The sequence below is a fragment of the Nerophis lumbriciformis genome, linkage group LG04, assembly GCF_033978685.3.
Source record: "Nerophis lumbriciformis linkage group LG04, RoL_Nlum_v2.1, whole genome shotgun sequence".
Lineage (NCBI taxonomy): Eukaryota > Metazoa > Chordata > Actinopteri > Syngnathiformes > Syngnathidae > Nerophis > Nerophis lumbriciformis.
This window is the reverse complement of record NC_084551.2, coordinates 36,447,492-36,465,176: the sequence shown is the minus strand read 5'-3', so window position 1 is coordinate 36,465,176 and position 17,685 is coordinate 36,447,492. Positions and strand designations below refer to the sequence as shown.

General features: G+C 40.9%; 1 protein-coding gene across 1 annotated transcript in view; it reads left to right on the top strand.

The window, feature by feature from the left end:
• The window catches only part of ptdss1a (phosphatidylserine synthase 1a), a 30,976-nt gene extending 14,068 nt beyond the window's left edge, over positions 1–16,908 (top strand). Inside the window, exons 7-13 of the mRNA XM_061954036.2 lie at positions 1,889–2,030; positions 5,936–6,048; positions 6,133–6,198; positions 6,471–6,570; positions 10,764–10,832; positions 15,210–15,276; positions 15,374–16,908. Of these exons, the coding sequence (XP_061810020.1) occupies positions 1,889–2,030; positions 5,936–6,048; positions 6,133–6,198; positions 6,471–6,570; positions 10,764–10,832; positions 15,210–15,276; positions 15,374–15,462 (646 nt within the window). The 3' untranslated portion in view covers positions 15,463–16,908. The remainder of the gene's footprint in view (positions 1–1,888; positions 2,031–5,935; positions 6,049–6,132; positions 6,199–6,470; positions 6,571–10,763; positions 10,833–15,209; positions 15,277–15,373) is intronic.
• The last annotated feature ends 777 nt before the right edge of the window (positions 16,909–17,685 follow it).

Here is a 17,685-nt window from a genome sequence, read left to right as displayed (position 1 = left end):
TATCGATACAAATATGGACAGTAACGATACCAAGTAAAATATCACTATATGGTAACAGTGGTTCGATCGATATTTTCATTTCTACCAAATCTTTTGTCGTTTTTGTTAATGTTTACAAACTCAGGAAATACGTTCCTGGCTGGACACAGGAGAGCTTTAAGGACGAAAATGATTTTAATCCAAGCCATTAGTATGAAATAATTTAAATTGATATTGTTAAATATATGCTGTTGTACCATTTACATACCAAATAACATATGATATCGCAATTTAGATTTTAGGCCGTATCGCCCATCCTTACTTTGTTGTTTGGCTACAGATGCAGCTGAATTAAAGTGTATGCAATATTTTAAGTCACTTATGGGCATTAATACCAGAACTGTGCACAATAACCAATGAAGTACTTTGTTGATTTTGTGCCTTAAAGGGGTCATATTAAATGAGTTATTTTTTTCTACATTGGAAACACTTTCTCGTGGTCTACATAACATGTAATGATGGGTCTTTGGTCAAATTTTTTCATGGATTACTGTATGTTTTATGGACCGTTTTCAAGCCACTTTCTAACCGTCTCTTCAGGATGCACCGTTTTGTGGATCTTATTTACGTGCTTCCACTCTGACTGCGTATTCTCCCCGCCATCTTTGTTGTAGTTTTTGGCGCTTCCGTATTTAGTATACTGATTGATATAAATTGGAACTATACGCTACTTTGTATTACAAATGGCAACAGCAGAGGAGGCATGTGCATATATGAGCCAGTGTGCCCCATAACAAGAGGATAGAGAAAAAGAAGGAACTTATTGACTACAGCGCAGACTACAAAGGCAGATGCGTGCAAGGCACTTTGGGTACATTTATACCATACATGAATAATCCCAACCAGTGATGTCACAGTTGTGCATATTCCAAACTGTTCGTTCAGCAGCAGTAGGAAGGAAGGCAAGATTGTTTTATAAATATCCCGGCAAAGCCTCCACGGTGTGATTTCAAATTTTCGGGACTTATGCTGATCCCAATAATACAACAGCAGGTACCAATAGGTAAGAAAAGTTGGTTTCAAATGAAGGTGCTCTTTTAAAGAAACTATATTTGCTAACTTTCCCAATCTTTACGTAGGGCTCAGTATCGTTTACATTTTAACTGACAGTCATGCCAAATCACTGCTTTGGATCGAGCCTCTCAAGTTGAGACTGATGTCCTGTTTGTACATTGATCTTACATCAATGATGATGTTCACAACAACACAAGCAGATGCGGTGTGTTGTGGGTGTATGAATTGTTCTTGCTAGCTTTAGCGTCGTCTTTAAGTCGATGTTTCAAGTAACCATCTCCACATTGTTTAGTTCAGGACCTGGTGGTAGAGTGGGGATGAATGAACACATTGTTTTTCCAAACAAATGTTCATTCTCCTCACAATGACACCTACATGTATGTCAATTTCTGTAATATTCTCTGTTTAACAACAAATTTAGTTTTAATTGCCGATTTTCTAATTCCGTCTATGGGTACCGTACGTTAACGCAGAAATTTGTTGTGTTACTTTTTTTTTTAGTTTAGTGATTATTGATTCGGCACACTCGAACTTTGTCAAATAAAAAGTAGCAACCATGGTGAGATACCAAACGTCTAGTAGACGTGCTATTTTTTTCATTTCACGCTCACTCATCCGTTTCACGGTTACAATCTCAGGAATTTCCATGAACGTTGCACGGTCCATTAATGGTTTTTTCCAGTTATAATATTTCTATGATCGTAGGAAGCCAAAATTGAAATTGAGATTAAAATTTGATCAATTGTCTAGCCTTACTAAGATTTCTAAATAATAATTATAAAACAAAACTTTCCGCAAAAATTTGTGTCATCTCGTCCTTGCGTCTGTCATCCAGGGACATCCACACCACCACGGGCAAGATCAAGCGAGCCGCGCTACAGTTCACGCCAGCTAGCTGGACCTACGTGCGCTGGCTGGATCCTAAGTCTTCCCTGCAGCGAGTGATGGGTGTCTATCTCTTCATGATCATTTGGCAGGTGGGTCACTCCGTCTCTGGTGGCGGGGATCATCCTGTGTGTTCTGCATGCTAAGTCCCTGCTAATCTAATTGCCTCATCCGTAGCTCAAATCTAAAACCCGTCTCAATGGTATCCATTTAATGCATGCGGTGTCCTGCTGTCTGCGCTTTAACAGCTAATCCCATACAAAGGCAAAGCCAGGCTGGATTACTCAGGAGCAATTAAAACTAAGGAGGCCCTCTGCAGCAAGGCTGCCATGTCTCGAGCAATTGGCCGAGCTTGCGACGCACACTGAAGTTTTCCTTATTATTTGTACATTAATGCAACAATGTCATCCTGCACTTGCTCACCTCTCACTAGCTTCAAACTTTAATTATGAGTGTGTGAAAAACAGGAGGTGGGGGCAATTGAGGTCGGCCCAGCATGGTTCGGTCACATAGGCATTAGACCAAAATGACAAAATAACACTGCCGCAGGTCTTCTTTCTCATTGTCGTTCTGTGGAAATAAGAGGAGCTTGGACAAAGTGAAGCTCTCATGTGTTTTGGTAAATTGAGTTCAGATGGTTCATGATGACTTTATTTTCAATAATAGTAGTTATAAGTGCTACACACATCAAGACTGGTTTTATGCAAACTATACACAGCCTATCATGCAAAGCTCACTAAAGTATCCTGTAGGGATGTCCTGATCAACATTTTTGGCCTCTGATCCCCATCCGATACAATTTCGAGTCCTGATCCAATACTTTGACAATAGGTCATAGAACTGAAAATGTTTAAATACATAATAACACATATTTATAAATGTATCTTATTACATTTAGAATGTGCTAGTTTTTGGTTAATCATATGATATTACATTTGTAGTATTGAACACTACATACAATTTTTAAAACAAAATCAAGTGTTGAGTACACAATAACTAAAGAAAAGCAAGAACTACTGTTGGCTCCCATTTAAATCATTTGGATTTTGCCCTCAAAGCCTTCCTGTATCCAGATACTTACTCCCTGACTTTGTAAACAATAACAAAAACCACCCCAAAAAATATTTTGTAATAAGAACAACAAAGAGAAATTGTAAAAATGTGATAGCTTTTTTTCTCGTCTCTTCTCTCTCGTCCACTTTGTCATTGTTTTCATGACATCACATGGACAAAGATAAGATCTTCTGGAGGAGAGTTCTGTTGTCAGATGAAACAGAAATTGAGCTGTTTGGTCACAATACCCAGCAATATGTTTGAAAGAAAAAGTTGAGGCCTTTAATCCCAGGTATACCATTCCTACCGTCAAGCATGGCGGTGGTAGTATTATGCTCTGGGCTTGTTTTGCTGCCAATTGAACTGGTGCTTTACAGAGAGTAAATGGGACAATGTAAAAGGAAGATTACCTCCAAATTCTTCAGGACAACCTAAAATCATCAGCCCGGAGTTTGGGTTTTGGGCGCAGTTGGGTGTTCCAACATGACAATGACCCCAAACACACGTCAAAAGTGGTAAAGGAATGGCTAAATCAGGCTAGAATTAAGGTTTTAGAATGGCCTTCCCAAAGTCCTGACTTAAACGTGTGGACAATGCTGAAGCAACAACTCCATGTCAGAAAACCAACACATTTAGCTGAACTGCACCAGTTTTCTCAAGAGGAGTGGTCAAAAATTCAAACAGAAGCTTGCCAGAAGCTTGTGGATGGCTACCAAAAGCGCTTTATTGCAGTGAAACTTGCCAATGGACATGTAACCAAATATTAACATTTCTGTATGTATACTTTTGACCCAGCAGATTTGGTCACATTTTCAGTAGACCCATAATAAATTCATAAAAGAACCAAAAATCATGAGTGTTTTTTGTGACAAACAAGTACCGGTATGTGCTTCAATCACTATATCACAAAAAAACAAGAGTTGTAGAAATGATTGGAAACTCAAGACAGCCATGACATTATGTTCTTTACAAGTGTTCGTAAACATTTGACCACGACTGATATATATATATTTATATATATATATATATATATATATATATATATACACATATATATATATATATATATATATATATATATATATATACATATATATATATATATACACATACGGTTATGGGCATAATAATAATTAAGATTATTTTTATCAATATTGAAATCAGGATTATTAATCATGATTATTCATTATGTTTGGTAAAACAGTGTTGGGGTGTGAACGCGGCGCAATCGTGTAATTTGGTTATCTAATATAAATGCTCGAGATTCTGGATCTATATATTTAAAGATAAGTATTTATGTTTTTGTTCATTAATAGTATCAGCGTGTCAGATTTTTTATTATATGATGCCTTTATCTCTATTTTTACATTTTCATAGAGAATGGTATTTTTTAAGTTATGTACACACATTTACATGTACTAATGTGTGTACATGTACATGCTGTATCTGGACAGATCCATCGAGAGTTTGAGCAGAAATCTGTCGTATAGGAATTAATTATACACCATAGAACATTAACAAAATGCTATGTCACATGAATGGTTATTAAAGTACCGGTAATTACTTTGTGGAATGAAAAAAAACACAATGTAAAAAACATGTTTACTTTTTGATATCAATATAGCACAAAGCAGTTTGGCTAATGAAGATAAAGTCAAATAAACAAGATTTGTTCTTCAACAACAACCATGTACTTCAGTGCAACAGTTTGGCCAACAAAAATAAACAGGAGTGATACCTCTCACATCTAACACACAATCTTTGTGCCTCACCAACAACTTAATTCGATGGAATGACAAAACATTTGTGAAGTGAATTATATTTATATAGCGCTTTTCTCTAGTGACTCAAAGCGCTTTACATAGTGAAACCCAATATCTAAGTTACATTTAAACCAGTGTGGGTGGCACTGGGAACAGGTGGGTAAAGTGTCTTGTCCAAGGACACAACGGCAGTGACTAGGATGGCGGAAGCGGGGATCGAACCTGCAACCCTCAAGTTGCTGGAACGGCTGCTCAACCAACCGAGCTGTACCGCCCCATTTGAGCTAGTATTGAAGTTATTGGAACACTAACAAAGTTAGCAGTTAAATTAATGGATGAGTGAGCATCCCAGTCAACAAACTACAGACATTATAAACAAGATGTGGCAACGTTCCCGACATATCGCCTGCTGCATGCTAACAGCAGCTGACGGAAGGATGCTAGATGCATGTTCAAAATGAAACTGCAACATCAAATATTTTTCTCCTCCATTAAGGCATTGCGCCCTTAATCGCACACAGAGACTCAATCTTGTGTGCTTATTGGAGGACATTTTATATGTTAAGTGGCAGTCCAACTTCACACAAGTAAACACGCTGCAGGTCAGGACCGCTTGTATCAAAGCTTATATCGGAAATTTTAGATGCAAGCTGATATCATCCGAGACTTGTAAAGCCTGTTTACCATTTACTTATACAGGTAGTCCCCAGTTTACGATGTTCTATGCTCACAAACACACTGCCATAAATGAATTTTAAAACGTAGTTTTGGTCCTTAAACACAGCATTTACTAAAGAACTACTTACGGAAGAACACACGCATCTACACTAAAGAAGAATAACGTGGCGTATTAGTTTTACTTGCATTCAACTTCAGTAAAAAAAAATGTTGCACTTCGTTACGTCTCCCAAGCGTAAAGCTGGCTCTTCTGTTAGTAGTACGCCAAAGAAAAGCCATCATCATGGATAATAAGATGAACATGGTAAAAATTCTTATGTACTTCCATTCGCACTTCCAGCAGGTGGAATGGCCAGGTGTCCAAATACCTTTGTAACTGTAAAAATCGCACAGAACGCATTAATCATATCTATACAGAGTTCATGAAAATGTTAAACTATCTGAAATTATCTGAAATTCAAAGTGTGTGAGCATCCTTGTCCTGTGTATGTGTGTCTTTACAGCTAACGGAGTTGAACACCTTTTTCCTCAAGCACATATTCGTCTTTCCGGCAAGCCACGCCCTCAGCTGGTGTAGGATCCTGTTCGTCGGTATTATCACAGCGCCAACAGTCAGGTGAAAGAGCTTTAATGCAACATTCATCGTTAGTATGCATCATTTTTTTTAAACCTCACCCATACAATTCTTGCTTTGCTGTAGGCAGTATTACGCGTACCTCACAGACACACAGTGTAAGAGAGTTGGGACCCAGTGTTGGGTGTTTGGGTAAGTCACTTCATATATTTATACAAATACAACGCCTGAGGCAAAAGAATGTGCTGATGTTAACCATGATGAATTGAATGTGTAAACATACCAACATGTCCTTAAGACAGTTCGCCCATACTAGGATGTGTTACCATGCATACAACTTCAAGCGAATAACACCCTGTTCAGACCACTAAACAGCACAGTGTTGTTTTACTCTTTTGTTTCTAATGTTACAGCATTTTAAACTTGTTTTTGTTTTTGTTGCCTTTCTTGCCCTGCCAATGCAGGGCCATAGCCTTTCTGGAGGCCTTGGCATGCATTAAATTTGGACAGGACTTGTTCTCCAAAACGCAAGTCCTGTATGTGATCCTCTGGCTCCTGTGTTTGGTAAGATCAGCATCACAACACTATTTTGTTTTGTTTTGTTATAGCATGTAGAATGTATGGGAAACACTGATTTGGGGATTACTATGATATACAGTAGTTCCTTGTTTATCGCTGTTAATTGGTTCCCGGCCTGACTGCGGTAAATTAATTCCTGTGAAGTAGGAATCTTGAATTATAAGTTCAATATTCTCCTTCCTACCTAGAGCATACAACACCTGTTTACAACCTTCTAAATACTGTGCATCCGGAATGTATTCACAGCACTTAATTTTTTCCACATTTTGTTATAAATGATAAATGATAAATGGGTTGTACTTGTATAGCGCTTTTCTACCTTCAAGGTACTCAAAGCGCTTTGACACTACTTCCACATTTACCCATTCACACACACATTCACACACTGATGGAGGGAGCTGCCATGCAAGGCGCTAACCAGCACCCATCAGGAGCAAGGGTGAAGTGTCTTGCTCAGGACACAACGGACATGACGAGGTTGGTACTAGGTGGGGATTGAACCAGGGACCCTCGGGTTGCGCACGGCCTCTCTCCCACTGCGCCACGCCGTCCCTTTTTGTTATGTTACAGTCTTATTCCAAAATGGAATAAATTATTTTTTGTCCCCAAAATTCTCGAGATTTTGGGGACAAAATTACAATGTCAAACATTTTTTTCAGAAATGTTTGCAAATTGAATTAAAAAAAAAAGAATGTACATAAGTATTAACAGCCTTTGCCATGAAGCTCAAAAGTGAGCTCAGGTGCATCTTATTTCAACTGATCATCCTTGAGATGTTCCTACAGTTAATTGGAGTCCACATGTGATAAATTCAGTTGTTTGGACAGGATTTGGAAAGGCACACACCTGTCTATATATATATATATATTTATATATATATATATATACACACTATATTGCCAAAAGTATTTGGCCACCCATCCAAATGATGAGAATCAGGTGTCCTAATCACTTGGCCCGGTGTATAAAATCAAGCACTTAGGCATGGAGACTGTTTCTACAAACATTTCTGAAAGAATGGGCTGCTCTCAGTGATTTCCAGCGTGGAACTGTCATAGGATGATACCTGTGCAACAAATCCAGTCGTGAAATGTCCTCGCTCCTAAATATTCCAAAGTCATCTTTATTGTAAGAAAAGTGAAGAGTTTGGGAACAACAGCAAGTCAGCCACCAAGTGGTAGGCCACGTAAACTGACAGAGAGGGGTCAGCGGATCCCGAAGCGCATAGTGCAAAGACTTTCTGCACAGTCAGTTGCTACAGAGCTCCAAACTTCATGTGACCTTCCAATTAGCCCATGTACAGTACGCAGAGAGCTTCATTGAATGGGTTTCCATGGCCGAGCAGCTGCAGCTAAGCCATACATCACCAAGTCCTATGCAAAGCGTGGGATGCAGTGGTGTAAAGCACGTCGTCACTGGACTCTAGAGCAGTGGAGACGCCTTCTCTGGAGTGATGAATCACGCTTTTCCATCTGGCAATCTGATGGACCAGTCTGGGTTTGGAGGTTGCCAGGAGAACGCTACATTTTGGACTGCATTGTGCTGAGTGTGAAACTTGGTGGAGGAGGAGTTATGGTGTGGGGTTGTTTTTCTTAGTTCTAGTGAAAGGAACTTTGAATGCTCCAGGATACCAAAACATTTTGGACAATTCCATGGGATGGCACTTAAAGTTCATATGTGAGTAAAGGCAGGTGGCCAAATATATTTGGCAATATAGTGTATGTATATATATATATATATATATATATATATATATATATATATATATATATATATATATATATATATATATAGTCTCACACTTAGTGCATGGTAGAGCACAAACCAAACTGAATTCAGAGGAATTGTCTGTAGACCTCCGAGACAGGATTGTCTGGAGGTACAAATCTTGGGAAGGCTACAGAAAAATATCTGCTGCTTAGAAGCTTCCAATTAGCACAGTGGACTCTGTCATTCGTAAATGAAAGAAGTTTGGAACAACCAGGACTCTTCCTGGAGCTGACCGGCTGTCTAAACTGAACAATCGGGGAGATGGGCGGTGAAGGGAGGTGACGACGAGCCGGATGGTCACCCTGTTAGAGAGAGCTAAATCATTTCTATGTGGAGAGAGGAATACCTTCTAGAAGGACAACCATCTCTGCACCAATCCACCAATCAGGCCTGCATGGTATAGTGGCCAGATGGAAGCCATTCTTTAGTAAAAAGCATATGGCATCCCGCCTGGAGTTTGCCAAAATGCACCAATTATCTGATCTGATGAGATTGAACTCTTTGGCGTGAATGCCAGGCATCATGTTTGGAGGAAACCAGGCACCACTCATCACCAGGCCAATACCATCCCTACAGTGACGCATGGTGGTGGCAGCATCATGCACTGGGGATGTTTTTCAGCGGCAGGAACTGGGAGACTTGTCAGGATAGACGGAAAGATGAATGCAGCAATGTACAGACACATCCTGGATTAAAACCTTTTCCAGAGCTCTCTTGCACTCAGACTGGGACAACGGTTCATCTTTCAGCAGGACAACATCCCTTAGCACACAGCCAAGATATCAAAGGAATTGCTTCAGGATAACTCTATAGATGACCTTGAGTGGCCCAGGCCAAGCCCAGACTTGAATCCCATTGAACATCTCTGTAGAGTTCTGAAAATGGCTGTGCTCCAACGCTTCCCATCCAACCTGATGGAGCTTGAGAGGCGTTGCAAAGAGGAATGGGCAAAACTGCCCAAAGGTAGGTGTGCCATGCATGTGGCATCGTATTCAAAAAAGACTTAAGACTGTAATTGCTGCCAAAAGTGAAACAAGAAAGTATTGTGCGTAGGCTGTGAATATTTATGTACACATGATTTCTTAGTTGTTTTGTTTTAATAAATTTGCAAAAAAAAAAAAATGTCACATTGTCATTATGGGGTATTGTATACAAAATGTTGACGACAAAAATGTATGTATTCTGTTCTGGAATAAGGCTGTAACATAACGAAATGTGGAAAAAGTGAAGTGCTGTGAATACTTTCCGGATGCACTGTATATGTTTTATAATATTATAAGAATCCCTTAAACATAAAATAACGCATAGGCACCTTTCTGGGTATGGTGTTATTTTATTTCGAACATGCATACAATTACATTATGATTCATCACGTTTCCAGTTTCTCGTTACTGTATGTCGAAAAAGGAGTAAGACAAAGCAGATCTTTTTTAGCCCTACCCCTTTTTGTTCCATAGTCATTACTAACCCTTTTGTTTTTACTCAATTCGTAACAAAACAGTGAATAAACGAGTAAGTAAATTAAAAAAAAGTAAATAAATATTCATTACATAAACAAAAAATAAAGTTATCATAAATAATTAGGTAAGTTTTGATCTATATAATGAGATAAATAAGATTATCTCACTTTCAATAAAGTTCAAAATGTTTATCAGAATTATTCTTCCTTGCACTTTGTAAACACTTAAACAATTTCTTAAACTAGATCATGTTAGTACATTGTTAGATTTATTTGCTTAATCCTTACCATAATTTAACTTGACATACTTGTATAGTAAAAGTCTTAAGTGTTGTACATGCATACACATGTTTTAAGTTTGATTTTTCTCTAAAGTTATTTTTTTTCCTCATGTTGTGCATTTTTGGGTATCAGTTATAGTTTGCTTTGTGCATAATTTGAGCTGATTGCAAATGCACCAAGTTATTAAATTTCTATATGTTTGATTCAATAAATAAAAGGCTTTAGTGTTCTCCTTAGCCAACATTATGTTTTATTGTAACTGACCTTTTTTTGTAACACAGTTAGTGAATGGAGCGTACTTTAGTGTTTATTTCCCCATATTTATACACAATAACTCAGATATGGTAACACTAGCACTTTACACTCATTTACACCCAAAATAGTAATGTTGGTCAGGGCTGAGCCAATCAGTGACCACAATAGTGAACAGTGCGCTCTGATTGGTTTAGTCTTTTCTAGTGGCCATTACTACTGTAGTATTGATATTTATACTTTATTTAGTGTTTTTATGCTTAAAAAATTAATTTAAATTGTTTTTAAATCCACAATATAGTGAGAGACTACTGAACTACGAGAACTTCACCTTGTTTATTGCGTCTTTCAACATTTACATGCAATTTTTTTGAGGGAAATGTAATATTTTTTCATAAATGTGCTATCGTTTCAGGCCTTCATTACATTCCTGTGTCTGTATGGAATGGTTTGGTGTGCAGAGACCTACGGGCCAAGAGAAAAGGTACGTTCCATGCTTAGGATGGGAATTTAAAACCAGGTCCCAGGGTTTCGATTCCTGGGAATCATTTGCCGGTTTTAATGATTCCCGATGGCACAAACGCTGCAGTGTTTTTCAAAACCAAACAAAGTTGATGCTAATCAACCTGTTTTATCCTCTTTTTCCAAATGAGAATCAATAAAGAGCTGAATCGTTGAGCAGAATCAAAATCATAAACATTTATTAATTCCTTTCCTTATTTATTTAGTTTTGTCACATAAGATTTTTTTGTTAAGTCCCCATTGTGGTTTTAAAGAACTACAGACTACAGCACATTTATATAAGACTGACATCAGCATTTTATTAGGTTAGACCCATCTGTTTCCTTAGAGGCCAAACAATGTGCAAACCATGTTTTAACAACAACCTATAATGACATGATTTGTTTTATAAGCGTCATCTCATAAGTGCAGTCATACATCATCCTGAGTTGGAGCATTGAATGTAGTGTAGGGGCCAGTATTGGGAAGCATTACTTGTGCTCACATTGTCATTGTGCAGCTTGAGAGACAATTCTCATTGCTTGTTGTGTCAATATGCCTCATTGTGTCTCAAATGAAATACTACTATCAATCAATCAAAGTTGACTTATATAGCCCTTAATCACAAATGTCTCAAGGGGCTACACAAGCCTCAACGACATCCTCTGGTGAGATCCCACATCAGGGCAAGAAAAAACTCAACCCAATGGGAACAACAGGAAACTTTAGTCGCACACCCTTTGCATTCCAGCTTTCTACATGATAGTTTAAGAGCTCTGGTTTCTTCTGCAAACCAGGGGGTACACCTTTTGGAAGCCTTTTTTAGCTTTAGCATGTTCTATACTATCAATGGCGTTGCGCAGGGCATCGTTAAGGTTGTTAGTGAGGTTATTGATAGAGCCCACATAATTTGGGAATTGCGCCATTACCGAAGGAAGTAGGCCAGCAAGAGTCGTAGTTGTGACAGCATTAATGTTGCGGCTGCTAAAGCAGTGGTTATTAGTAGCTTGTTGACAATGAGTCAGAACTTCACATTTTATAAGGTAATGATTGGACATTACTTTAGAGTACGGGAGTATCATAACTTTGGAGGTGGTGAACCCCCGGCCAAGGACTAGATCTATCATATTGCGATGTGTGGGTTCATTTATTATTTGTCTTAGACCACAGCTATCAATTATAGTCTGGAGCGCCACACACAGAGGGTCTGACAGGGTATGTTGTTTCTTTCACCGAGTCGAGTTCTTTCTGTCTTCGGAGCAGTAGCAGGAGTGTGAGGGAGCAGAAGCCTTTGGAGCCGCAACTAGCTTAGCTGAGAGAAGGGCGGTGAGACAGAGAGTGGGTGCTTTGCCTAGTTTGATAAGACTACTAAATATGTTTGAGAAGGCATAAAGAAAGCTGTAAACAATTAGAAGCACACAGATAGAAAGATAGTACTTAGCTTTTTCCGCAGCAGCAGCGAGCGTCAGCAGACTTTTCCGGATGTGACTACGGTACACTAAGAGCCTGATCTCCTAAGGTCCAAGTAGCACGCTAAACAGCATGTGCAAACTATAAAATGGCGTGTACTGTAAGTGGCCGTGTTTTGTGTGATTTCCTGTATTAAGACTGTGTGCAATTAAAAACTGGTGTACACCGCCTTATTTAAATGAGGTTTTGCATGTACTGGATTTAGCCATGGGAACATTCATTTCCCTGCACATTCATGTTATTATGCTCTCCAACCTGTGAAAGATGTTGAACAAGCAGCACACATTTATAATCTGTAACATCTTTTCTGCATTCAGAAGCTATTTTTTGCTTGCTGATGCTCTGCATGGAGGCAGTGACCATCACAACAGCTGCACATTCATGCTTCTGGAATAATCCTAACACAAGAAATTGCATTTTATTAGACATATTTATCATATAGGAGATATAATAATTAATCTCAAACGGAATTTTAAAAACAATTTGAATTTATTTTCAACTCTTAAATCTGCCTGCAGCTATAAAATCATAAAATGATATTGCTGAATAGACAATATGTCTTAATATTTTTCATTTCCATCCATCCATCCATCTTCTTCCGCTTATCCGAGGTCGGGTCGCGGGGGCAGCAGCCTAAGTAGGGAAGCCCAGACTTCCCTCTCCCCAGCCACTTCGTCCAGCTCTTCCCGGGGGATCCCGAGGCGTTCCCAGGCCAGCCCAGAGATGGCACGCCACCCTTTTCCGAGCGAGAACTATGGACTCGGACTTGGAGGTGCTGATTCTCATCCCAGTCCCTTTACACTCGGCTGCGAACCGATCCAGTGAAAGCTGAAGATCATGGCCAGATGAAGCCATCAGGACCACATCATCTGCAAAAAACAGAGACCTAATCCTACAGCCACCAAACCGGATCCCGTCAAAGCCCTGACTGCGCCTAGAAAATGCTGTCTATAAAAGTTATGAACAGAATTGGTGACAAAGGGCAGCCTTGGCGGAGTCCAACCCATAGCCTCCTCTCCAGTACACCTGAATAGACCTTACCGGGAAGGCTGAGGAGTGTGATTCCACGATAGTTAGAACACACCCTCCGGTTCCCCTTCTTAAAAAGAGGAACCACCACCCCGGTCTGCCAATCCAGAGGTACCGCCCCTGATGTCCACGCGATGCTGCAGAGTCTTGTCAACCAAGACAGCCCCACAGCATCCAGAGCCTTAAGGAACTCCGGGCGGATCTCATCTACCCCCGGGGCCTTGCCACCGAGGAGCTTTTTAACTACCTCAGCAACCTCTGCCCCAGAAATAGGAGAGCCCACCACAGATTCCCCAGGCACTGCTTCCTCATAGGAAGACGTGTTGGTGGGATTGAGGAGGTCTTCGAAGTATTCCCTCCACCGATCCACAACATCCGCAGTAGAGGTCAGCAGAACACCATCCTCACCATACACGGTGTTGATAGTGCACTGCTTCCCCTTCCTGAGGCGGCGGATGGTGGTCCAGAATTGCTTCGAAGACGTCTGGAAGTCGTTTTCCATGGCTTCCCCGAACTCCTCCCATGTCCGAGTTTTTGCCTCCGCGACCGCTGAAGCCGCACACTGCTTGGCCTGTCGGTACCTGTTCGCTGCCTCAGGAGTCCTATGAGCCAAAAGAACCCGATAGGACTCCTTCAGCTTGACGGCATCCCTCACCGTTGGTGTCCACCAACGGGTTCTAGGATTACCGCCACGACAGGCACCAACTACCTTGCGGCCACAGCTCCAATCAGCCGCCTCGACAATAGAGGCGCGGAACATGGTCTACTCGGACTCAATGTCCAGCACCTCCCTTGTGACATGTTCAAAGTTCTTCCGGAGGTGAGAATTTAAACTCTCTCTGACAGGAGACTCTGCCAGACGTTCCCAGCAAAACCTCACAATGCGTTTGGGCCTGCCAGGTCTGTCCGGCATCCTCCCCCACCATCGCAGCCAACTCACCACCAGGTGGTGATCGGTTGAAAGCTCCGCCCCTCTCTTCACCCGAGTGTCCAAAACATGAGGCCGCAAATCCGATGACACAACTACAAAGTCGATCATGGAACTGCGGCCTAGGGTGTCCTGGTGCCAAGTGCACATATGGACACCCTTATGCTTGAACATGGTGCTTGTTTTAGACAATCTGTGACGAGCACAAAAGTCCAATAACAAAACACCACTCGGGTTCAGATCCGGGCGGCCATTCTTCCCAATCACGCCTCTCCAGGTTTCACTGTCGTTGCCAATATGAGCGTTGAAGACCCCCAGTAGAACGAGGGAATCACCCGGGGGAGCACTCTCAAGTACTCCCTCGAGTGAATCCAAAAAGGGTGGGTACTCTGAGCTGCCGTTTGGTGCGTAAGCGCAAACCACTGTCAGAACCCGTGCCCCACCTGGAGGCGGATTTTTCATTTCTGATAGTCCAAATATGTTGACATTTTGCAACACAATCACCACCTTTCTCACAGCCATGTTTGCAACAGTGTCAGATTGCACATACTTTTCAGACATGCTAAATAAATGTAGATGAAAAATAGCGCCTGCAGAACAGTTACAGCCTTGATAAATCACACTATTAAATAATTACATTTGCATCTTCTTCTCCCAGTATTGTGGGCATTCTAATTTTTAGCATATATTCCGCATATTCTTGAAGAATATAAGAACACACTAAATGTATTGCGCTCTCAAATCTGCTCACTTAGGAGACACAATCCTCTGCACACAAGTTTAGTAAATCAGCTTTGCGTGTGATTTCAATTTTGCATGTGTTTTAATATACGCAAACCTTTATCAGATCAGGTCAGTCTAGCACGGCAAACGTTTCCCTGTGCAGTTGACTGAATGTGTGTCATCCCATCACGTGTCCGTCTCCTTCCACAGAGCTTCTCGGAATGTGAGGACAGCAATTACACAGACTTCGTTGACCCTCTGGTAGAAAGATTTAAAGGTGCAGTAACACGTTTCTCATGCACTTTGGAGGGGGGGAATATGCAGTCACAGGTTCGTCAACTGCATGATTATTTTCTATTACTTATGTATTGCAGGAGACATGGAAGACGGCAGCCCACAAGTAAGGGTGAGAGGAAAGAGCGCGGGAAAGGTCAAGTCCATTAATGGCGTGGAGAGCCAGTAGACTCACCTCAAAAGGTTTGGGTGGGCTTTAAGATGTGCTTGCAAGCCCTCAATTACACAAGTGACTAACAGTGTTGTTCACGCGCCACACCCAACAACGCTCGTAAAAAGCTCCTTTTCCACAGCTGTGCGCATGTGCACTAAGCACTGTGTGTGTGTGTGTGTGTGTGTGTGTGTGTGTGTGTGTGTGTGTGTGTGTGTGTGTGTGTGTGTGTGTGTGTGTGTGTGTGTGTGTGTGTGTGTGTGTGTGTGTGTGTGTGTGTGTGTGTGTGTGTGTGTGTGTGTGTGTGTGCGTGATCGTGTGCGTGTGCGTGTGTGCGTGATCGTGTGCGTGTGCGTGTGTGAAGGAAATAACTGCCAATTGTAGGTTGAATTGCATGCTCCATGTAGCTGATCATTTACAGACTGCAGTATATATTAATCATTACTAGCGGCTCCAGACATTTCAATATTCCATTCCATTCATGTTTGATAACATCAACAATAATAATAATATTGTCATCCTACAGTTTACAAAGCGTGTGTGTATGTTTGGTGATAATATCTTGAATGTGGGCGGGGATTCTTCCACAGCCTTTGTGACGTGGAACAAAGCAAAGCACACACACAGCTGAAGAAAGCACTTAGAAGGAATGTACATTTGTAACGCTTGAGTACTTTGTGAATTCTCGTCCGTGATTTTATTAATGGCTGCTATTTTTTTTTTTTACCATGATGGTAACGAAGGGCAAATATTCAAATTGATCGCTTGCCCAGTTTTGTTACGTGTGCATGGTGGTGTCACATACAAGCAACACAACATCTTTTTTGTCTTTTCACTCACCTTTTGTGCCTGTCTCCATAATCACTTGTCTTGTGGCTTTTTGTGTGTTTTTTTTATTGAAATACGTCTTCTCGTTTGGACCGTCAGTATCATCTCATGCAGTACACAACCATGTGCAATATCACCTCAACAACGTTGTGCAGTAAAGGTCCCTTTGGAAGAGGGGAGTGAGATACTGTACTGAATCCCCCCACCCCAAACAACTTGTGCTCCCTCCGACAAGGTCAAACGTGACTCACGTGAGTGCAGTCTGCATGAAAACACTCCCACCTCCATGTTTGCATGTCAGCCGTATTGTTCAAGCTTGCAGTTTTGTATGTTCCAGGTACACTTTTTTTCAATACCTGCTGCCTTCTCCTTTGATGTTTTAAATAATATGACATTGAAGTGAGGATGCACCTATAATTATTGACAAATCACACATTAGTTGCCCATAAAAGGTACAGATGTTTCCTGGCTTCAAGTCATTTGCCAAAAGCACTCATGTTTGGAAATGACTTGTGCTGTCCTATATCACTGTGAACTATCAGAACCACATTCAAATGTTTGACATGTTCTTTAAAACTCAGCGATGCATTCTTTGCTTTATGTAACTTGACCCAATAAACAAATGTCATATCCTTAGAGGGTTGTTGATGTTTTTCTTGACCTCTAAAGAAAGAAAATGCAGATTGGCTGACTCAAGTTCTGACTGTGTGGGGTCAAATTTCACTGCACAACATGAAACCAAAATAGCTTCCTAACGGCAAGCTGCAGTCAAAGGAAATGTGACTTTGAAGGGAAGGGCAAGGTCTTGTGTGAAAGTGAAGTTGACTAACAGGAAGATGTTGGAATTCTGGGCCTCGTGAGAGGAGGATTTGTTTAGCTTGGAAACTCCAATCTTCAAAACTGTCTTCTTAATTTAGTTTATTATTTCTTCTTTCAGTAGTCAACAAAACAAACAAAAACAATTTTACATCCATAAATTGACAATTTTACAGACCGTTTAGACTGAAGTTAAGCACTTATTTTGCCTAACCCTATTAACAAAATGAAGTACAAGATGTAGCAAAAGGGGTTAGTGCATGTGCCTCACAAGGTCTTGAGTAGTCCTGAGTTCAATCCCGGGCTCGGAATCTTTCTGTGTGGAGTTTGCATGTTCTCCCCGTGACTGCGTGGGTTCCCTCCGGGTACTCCGGCTTCCTCTCACCTCCAAAGACATGCACCTGGGGATAGGTTGATTGGCAACACTGAACTGGCCCTAGTGTGTGAATGTTGTCTGTCTATCTGTGTTGGCCCTGTGATGAGGTGGCGACTCGTCCAGGGTGTACCCCGCCTTCCGCCCGAATGCTGCTGAGATAGGCTCCAGCACCCCCGCAACCACAAAAGGGACAAGCGGTAGAAAATGGATGGATGGATGTA